Source organism: Eriocheir sinensis, chromosome 11 (assembly GCF_024679095.1).
Source record: "Eriocheir sinensis breed Jianghai 21 chromosome 11, ASM2467909v1, whole genome shotgun sequence".
NCBI lineage: Eukaryota > Metazoa > Arthropoda > Malacostraca > Decapoda > Varunidae > Eriocheir > Eriocheir sinensis.
In genome coordinates this window covers 20,743,888-20,752,532 of record NC_066519.1, presented here as the reverse complement: position 1 = coordinate 20,752,532, position 8,645 = coordinate 20,743,888, and the positions used below count along the sequence as shown (strand labels likewise).

Here is an 8,645-nt window from a genome sequence, read left to right as displayed (position 1 = left end):
AGAGGACACGCACGCGAGGCCACGGACAGGTTCGGCGCGGGGAGGCTCGGCCCTAACGAAGACAGGCGATTCTTTATTCCCTTTGAGGTGAAAAATGGCCCGCGCGACGCTTTGTTTGGGCAGACGCGAAGCTTGGTGAGGCCACTTAGGTGATCCATCCACGCCCGACCTGTCACGCGCCGGGGTAAGGTGGACTGTGTGGCTCATTAGGGTGTGGTATATGCACCTCCTGAACGAGAGAGAGAGAGAGAGAGAGAGAGAGAGAGAGAGAGAGAGAGAGAGAGAATAAAAAAAGTAAAGTAGAAGAAAAAAGGTCTCAAATGGAAGAAATTCTCATGGAAATGGAAAGAAATGGATGAAGAAAAGGAAAAAGAAAAAAAAAAGATGATGTTTCAAATGAAAAAAATACGAAGAAATTGGATTTATATAAACTACTTCCTGTGAGCTCTGTAATTGCTAAATAAGGAAATGGAAACTCAACAATTCTCTCTCCCTTTATTTACACACCACATGAAGTGACAACTCATATCACCAACAAGACACAAGTGGAATGGACATCCCCTCACTGGGACCCTTCAAGCAGAATGCCTCCAAGACAATAAGGAGCCCACAGAAAGCACTGAGGCTGTTAAGATGCTTATTAGCTTCAACAGCACCTACTCAAGAATTTTCTCACAAATTAAGTGTAAAGTTCACAGGAGTGGGACCCATTTGCCAGGACTAAAGTATCCAACACTCCTTACATAAAACAGACACAATACTGCTTTGGAAGAACAGGGTTTGCAGCAGTCGACATGAGATCAACATCAACAATGATTTATAACAATAATGATATCCCGGGTGAGCATCATCTTTGGGTGGCGTTGAGGGCGTGGTAGTGGGCCAGCTCCTGGGGACTGACTGATGGGATGAGGCTTCTGGCTGCCCTCTGCAGGTCCTCCTCAGTGACCGTGATATCCACCTCCTCCTCCAGCAGCTGGCCAGCACGCACGGCACTGATGCTGCGGTGGAGCGCCGTGTAGAGGGCGTCGGTCACCAGGGCATACAGGTCAGCACCAGTCAAGCTGAGGGGCAGCAGGCTAGCCACTCTCTCAAGGGAGACAGACGGGCTCAGGGGAACTCTGAAACACAAGAGAATGTATGCCAATAAACTTTTATAGGTACTGGAGCTAAAATATGAGGGCAGGAGAGGCTACTGATCTCAGCTTCTGTATGAAAATATCTGTGACGGGTAACCTCTTCACTCACTTGGATGTCACTGCCTTGAGGATCTTCACCTGCCCTTCATGGTCCTCACAGACTCCCACAAACACCCGCTTCTCAAACCTGCAGCACAAAGACATGAAGTGATCACTCAATTCTTGAGTTTCCAAAGGTATATACTTACCCAAAATGTCTTGAAAGCCCAAAGAAAAGTAAGGTACTGAGAAGTAAAACAATGATAATGAAGATGACTACATATAAACTGTTCACACTGCCTCCATCCCTCCACACCATCTGGTCATCTCACCTGCCAGGCCTCAGCAGTGCAGGGTCCAGCAGGTCCGGACGGTTTGTGGCTCCCAAAACAAACACATCTGATGCACCGGCCACATAGTCCAGCTCGGCCAGCAGGGCTGACACAATCCTGCAGTGAGATGGCAATGTTCTTTGATGTGAGGAATGTACTGGTGAGGTTGAGAGTAGAAAACAGAAATACTACTTAAAAATAATAATAGAAGATCCATTTGTGATTACTGATATGACAGAACCCATTGTCCAGTCACACAATGGCCCTCATGATAAAGCAACGTACAATGACTCAACACACAGTCACACCTGTCCATGACACCGCCAGAGTCCCCTGAACGACCACGGTTTGGGGCGAGGGAGTCCAGCTCGTCAAAGAAGATGACGCACGGAGACGCCGCTTGTGCTCGCCGGAACACTGCAAGGAATGGAAAGATTAGAACAAACAGCCTTCGGAGAAATTTCATAAACTCTTTACCTGCAGTATTCACAAGCAGCGTAAAGTCAGCCATATCCCAGGCCAGAAACTAAATATGCTCATTGAATTAGTGTGAAGACTAATGGGCTGCAATTTGTTCAGTTGTAAATACAAGATAAATTTTCAACAAAGGAAGCACAAAAATGACTGCATGATCTCACCTTGTCTAACATTTTCTTCACTCTGTCCCACATACATGTTGAGCAGCTCTGGGCCCTTCACAGAGAGGAAATTCAGGCCACATTCAGTGGCCACAGCCTTGGCAAGAAGAGTCTTGCCAGTGCCAGGAGGCCCATAGAGTAGCACGCCTGGTTGAGTGAGGCATAAGGTGTGTTAGAGCTATTTGATTATGGCTCTGCTGGATGACGTTTCTGTACCTTATGGTATCTTGCTAAGTATTCAGTGAATGAAGATTGCTTGGATAAGGTTCAAACATTCTTAGCACAAAGTAATTAATTCACCTTCCTTCTATAAATCTGCATGTAATCACTGTCACAGTCTTTCACTTGCCTGTTCCTTTCTCTCATATTCCTTCTTTACATTTCCTTCAAATTCTCATTCTCTCCTTACTTTTTCTGCCATGACAAAGTGGTCAGAACCATTATACATTCCCCTCACAATCTTTTCATCCAATACATCCTGCTTCATCCAAATAGTCACAACTATATCTAACTATTCAGCTTTGCTCATTACCCTTTGTCTACTGTACCTGCAGTTCAACTTTCCTTCACACTGCAACCTTTCTGAAAGAAATCTAAAATGTTCTATAAACATATAAGCTGTGACGCCCCTACTAGACCATCCCCAATGGTAGTGGCAGTTGTGGGTGTGGTAAGTGTTGTGATGCCTTAGACCTTCCTTAATGGTCACCCTCTTCCTCACTGCTGAGGGGCACAGCCTAGCAGAACAGCCACACAAGAGAAGAAGCAACACACCTGAGTGCCGCAGTTTGCCGGCCACAAGGGAGGGGTAGCGGAGAGGCAGCTGAATAGTGTTGATGATCTGACGCTTGGCCCCCTCCAGACCCCCCACCTCTCCCCACTGCACCTGTGGGATGTGTGGCGCCCCCAGAGCTTCACTACGGCTTGCCTGCAGTTTGTCTGAAAGCCAACAAAAATTGTGGTCACAGGGAACAAAGCTACAATGACAGTGATGACTTCAGTACCTATCTGGTACAATACACTGCTTTGACCCATAGAGGGAATGAGACTTATTAAATATTCTTCAAGTCAACAAAAACCTGACAAAACAATTTCAAGCAGCCACACCAAGTGCTTGGAGGAGGTCACAATACTGAAGCTGCGGCATTGTCGCCTGGCGACCCTCATGTCCACTTCCAGACTCCTCCGTCCTTTCTTCATGAGCCCCTCGCATCAGGCAGTGTCTGGAGAGGAAAATAATTATGGGGCTGCTCAAACAGTCTTTCTATCAGTCGATCAGAAATATTTTATAACTTTACTTCAATATGTTGTGCTCAAGCACCTAATCTAACCTCCTGCAAATGTTTGTAGCATTAGTCCAATCAGTTAACAGGAATGAAGCTACAATACACATTTAAAGTAAATGTTAAACTATAAAGTGGGCATAATATACTGCAAGATTCTTCTTTACCTCTGGGAGGCTTGCAAGAGTGCCAGGAAGTCTCCTAACAGGTATCCAGCAGTGCGCTGAGCCAAGGTGAGGCTCTGCTGGGCTGACAGCCATGGCGGGAGGAGCCACTTCAGCATGGCACACCGCTGACTTAGGTCTGCCACAGTCACACTCTCCTGGTAACTCCATACACTCCAGAGGTCATCTGTAATGATAATCTTTTGGTCACACTTACCTATTTTTGCCATGCACCTATACCTCATACTGTTTCCCTCAATCCTGCCCTCCTATAGGTACCCTCATCACAAAGTCATCCTCATTCATTCAAAGCACCACACTTCACCCTGTCAACCACTCTACAAACCACTAACCTTGCTGTTATACCTAAACAAAAACTCTCATACACATCCTTGTTACTTTCTCCACCAGCTTTATCAATGGGGATACTAAAGGAACAAGTAGGGAATTATCCATTTGCTGATTAGGCTCACCGGAGAGTGAGGTGCGGTCTGGGGCAGTGCCAACCAGCACCACATGAGGCTCCTGGCAGCACAGCCGGGCCACCTCCTCCCTCAGAGCAGCCACCACCCGTGCATCATCCCCGCCATCCCGGTCCTGGGGGTTAGAACAGTGAATTTCTTACCTCAGCATCACCTCCCATGCAATGGCCCAAGATATGGATAAAGACTCCAAAGGCCTTAAGCCACAAGGTACCTCATTGACTTTATGCAAGAGAGAGATATGACTAATGATAAGATTTTATACCCAAGTTTTGTGAAGTTAATAAAATTTCTGCAAAATTTAAAATGGCAAACTCCACTTCTGGAAGCCCTTTGCACACCTTGGAGAGGCAGTGTACATCCTGCAGGACAAGGACACATGGGCCGAAAGCACTGGCCCGCACAAAGGTCTGGTGCAGTCGAGCCTCTGTGGCCCCGCTGGTGTCCCCCTTCAGCTGCCAGCAGTTGATCCACACGGTGCCAAGACCCACTGATGAAGCAGCCAACTTGATAGCCTGTTCACTGCCTTGCCCTGGAGGACCGAGGAGCAGGACAGTGACACTCTTGATAGTGTTTGGTGCTGAGTGTTGTGTGTGTTGAGGAGTGGTAGTGTTTGATTTATTCCTCTGCCTCCTGCTGGTATTCCTTGGCGTGGTGGGATTGCTGCTTCTCTTTTTGGGGCCATCAGATATTGCAATATTCTTGTCTGTATCTTTTAATACCATATGCATTATATTTTTCAGTCTTTGATATGTTTCCTTCAATACAGGAGGTACATCAGTTTCTCCCTGGCTGTCAAAAACCTCTGAGTATGGTGGGAATGGAGACTGCATAGTTCCAGCAAGATAAAGATTTGTTCTGCTTACACCCACCTGGACACAGTGTTTGGTCTCTGATCCAGACTTTCCTATAACTTTTACTACTTTGACAAAAATAGTCTTGGGAGGGACCATTGCACTGCTAGGGGTGAACTCATGAGCAAGATGGCTGGGTATAGAGAGGACTAGTGTGTCACCAAGAGAAACTATTTTAGGGATTCTGAAATAGTCTATTAGTAATGACTCCAGCTCAGCCCCGTACTTATACTGAGCTGACTCTATGACTTTAACATGTACTTCTGCAGCAGTGTTGGGGAAGGAGGGAGGAACCCTTTCTTCTCCTCTGCCAAAATCAGCCCCTTGCACCTCATTCCACAGGGCCAGGACCTTTTTGACATCCTCTGAGGGAGTCACTCTGTAGCTGTCCACAAAATCCACAATGATGCATGAATCTTGCCTGCTCTTCTGCAGGTTGTGATACAGAATTGGAGACACAAGGCATAGCTTATCCTCAATATCAGGGCATGACATCACCTGGATCCACCTTCCTCTAACATTTGTCAGAGAAATCTTAAATTCTGGCTTTTTGGTGGGACCTTCCCCCAAAAATATCACCCTGTGCCACTGACCATTCCTGAAGCCAAGGTCTATTGCTGTTCTCACACTGATGAAAGCAGCAGCGTTCAGGTCCAGCTCACAATGTAGACCCGTTGGTGCCTTGCCATGGAAGGCTTTCACCGAGATCCTCTGTACCTTGAGCCTGTACCTGGCTGGGCTCTGTCTCCTCAGATGGATGGCATACCTGACAGGGTTCAAAAGGTGAGGCTTGGCAGCCTTGAGTAATATACAGGTGTACAGCAACACCTGGAGGGAGGCTACCACACTGCACAACTCCGTCATTGCAAGCCTGAAAACAAGAAAAACTAAAGTAATAATGCTTGTCAACATAAATCTAATATATACAATGAAATAGTTTATTTTTCAATATTACAGAGACTACTGAGGTCTATTCAAATGAGGGTATCTTCAGATGCCTTGGTAGTGTTTGTCAGGCCTCTACTGAGTGGCTGGATTCCTCTCTGATTCTTATGGAGGTTGTCTGTCAATCACACATGCTCTCATACTTCATGTCTTTATATTATTTGCTTTAGATCACCTCATATACAATATAGGTGGTTTGGGTTGACACTGTTATACACAAAATGGTATCATTTAGTTCAACATCATTAAGTCTCAGTAATTCTCCTGCCACATTTAGCACCAAAACTGATTAGCAGATATTTTTTAGAAAGGTTTCCACCAGATTGCCACCATTTTTTCAGTGTCTACAAGACACACACTGTATTACAGTCAGAACATGACCCAGGCAGTGGCGTAGAAAACTCTATGGACACCGCCAGCCACATTTACATTATTCAAAGATTCCCACCTATTCTCATATCCTTAGTTTTGCTTCTCATTCACACCCTCAACTTCTCTATACAGGAAGAAATAATTAAGGTAAAGATTCTTTTTAGTACTGTGCCAGTATTTCATTACTTACCTTATGAAACATCACTAGCTCTTCATATATCTTTTCTGCAAATGTTCAACAATCATGGAAACGCTTTCAAAAGCCAATTCAAGGACTATTTATTGTTGAAAATAGGGGATAATATATTCACGAAAGCATAGCCTCCTTTGGCAGTGGCCGCGGTGACGGTGCCGCCGCCATAGCCGGAAAATAGCTCACAGAGGGTTTAGGGTGGGGGAGCATATTTAAACTACTCCAAACGAACTTCACGACCTGTTAATGGGGGCTTTGCCCCCCTCGACCCCCCCCACATGTATATGCAACTTATTTCTGCGAGGAGGTATTTCTCGCAACACCGGCTGCACCGCCGCCGCAGCCGCTGCCAAAGGAGGCTACACTTTCGTGAATAAATAATCCCCTATTTTCAACAATAAATAGTCCTTGAATTGGTTTTTGAAAGCGTTTCCATGATTGCTGAACGTTTGTTGAAAAGATATATGAAGAGCTAGTGATGTTTCATAAGGAAAGTACTGAAATACTGGCACAGTACTAAAACTAATCTTAACCATAATTTATTTCAATGCTTATTTAATAACTCTTGAAAATGGTAATGATATGTAAAAGTTATATAGCATTTCAGAGCTGTTTTCACATTACTATCACACTTTTTTGTTTTACTAAGTTTTACAAAGGCGTGTCAGCTTTAAAATCACTACTGAGTCTAATGATACCAAACACAGCCGTCTATTTCTTTAGAAGATGTGAGCCATGGCAAATATTAAAGAAACATGTAGCATAAAAGCATATGTGATTGATAGACAACCTTCATGAGAGCAAGAGAGGAATTCATTGAGTCAAGGCCTGACAAACACCATCCAGTAACGACAAAAGGGATTTATTTCCGTTTATTGCATTTTGGCAGAGGGGCACAGGGCAGGGTAGGTAAGGGCGGGGCTCTGTTAGTTTAGAAGACCATTAAGTAACAAAGCACAGGATAGTGTTACCTTGCTTTGTCATAGAGAAATGGGTGGAATTCTATATATTCACCTGCTGCAGTGTGTGAACGGGTGTGATTCTATATATTTACATGCTGCTCCACCTCCCCTCTCTGACCTGACTTACCGTGTGTCAAGAGAACGTGTCAAACCCAGTGTCCAGCGGGCCTGTCATCAGTCTGTGGTTGTTGCTGAGGGCTGCCGATCAGTCACTCGTGCCAGCCCTGGTGTCGTCCTGAGGGGGCTTCACAGGTGTCGTCCTGAGGGGGCTTCACAGGTGTCGTCCTGAGGGGGCTTCACAGGTGTCGTCCTGAGGGGGCTTCACAGGTGTCGTCCTGAGGGGGCTTCACAGGTGTCGTCCTGAGGGGGCTTCACAGGCGCCTCAGCTGACCCGTCTTCTTGAGGACTACAGCCGCCGGGCACGGTGCTCCGAGGCTGGCGGCTGAGGAGCAAGATCATTAGGTAACCAAGATCAGGACCATCTTTCTAGTTCACAGGGGTGTGGATGAAACTGTGGTGATACTCGTGTGTGGGAGGAACCAGAGAGAAAAGACGGAGATGACGAGGGTGGCACTGAGAGAGAGGTAAGGAATCGTTTTAGTACCGTGCCAGTATCTCATTATTTACTTTATGAAACATCACTATCTCTTCATATATCTTTTCTACAAACCTTCAACAGTCATGGAAACGCTTTCAAAATATAATTCAAGTACTTTTTTTTTTACTCTTGAAAATAGGGAATAATGTTTAAAGCGCGTCGCCTCCTCTGGTGGTGGCCGCGGCGACGGTACCGCGCCATCGCACTTGCAAAATAGCTCGCAGAGGGATTAGAGTGGGGGAGCATATTTAAACTATTCCAACCGAACTTTACGGCCTGCTAACGGGGGAGGGCTGCGCCCCACTTGACCCCCCCTTCTAACCAGGGGACGCAACCCCCCCCTGGAACCCCTCTCCACTTGAGTATGCGACTTATCTCTGCGAGGAGGTATTTCTCGCAACATCGGCTGTACCGCCGCCGCGGCCGTCGCCAGAGCAAACCTGTTATTTTTATGCAAATGCCGCGAATTTTATCACGTCACATGAATATAACCTAACCTAACAAAACCCTCTGAAAGCTATTTTGAGGCGGCACCGTCGCCGCAAAATAGCTTTCCTAAACATCCCGTTTTCAAGAGTAAAAAACAAGTCCTTGAATTGGATTTTGACAGCGTTTCTATGACTGTTGAAGGTTTGTAGAAAAGA

At 45.9% G+C, this 8,645-nt stretch overlaps 1 protein-coding gene across 2 annotated transcripts; it reads right to left on the bottom strand.

The window, feature by feature from the left end:
- Nucleotides 1-482: 482 nt before the first annotated feature.
- On the bottom strand, nucleotides 483-7,680 carry LOC126997050 (peroxisome assembly factor 2-like). 2 transcript variants are annotated; one of them, XM_050858087.1, is made up of 11 exons: nucleotides 7,531-7,680; nucleotides 4,419-5,802; nucleotides 4,069-4,192; nucleotides 3,599-3,782; nucleotides 3,256-3,371; nucleotides 2,923-3,087; nucleotides 2,149-2,295; nucleotides 1,819-1,927; nucleotides 1,511-1,627; nucleotides 1,249-1,326; nucleotides 483-1,121 (listed from the first exon to the last, which is right to left on the bottom strand). In XM_050858087.1, the coding sequence occupies exons 2-11, from the start codon at nucleotides 5,793-5,795 to the stop codon at nucleotides 848-850; spliced, it is 2,691 nt and encodes an 896-aa protein (XP_050714044.1). In that variant the 5' UTR covers nucleotides 5,796-5,802; nucleotides 7,531-7,680; the 3' UTR covers nucleotides 483-847. The 2 variants fall into 2 exon arrangements, with proteins under 2 accessions (XP_050714044.1, XP_050714045.1); XM_050858088.1 differs by having other exon boundaries at nucleotides 4,419-5,803; nucleotides 7,534-7,680.
- Between the last annotated feature and the right edge of the window lie 965 nt (nucleotides 7,681-8,645).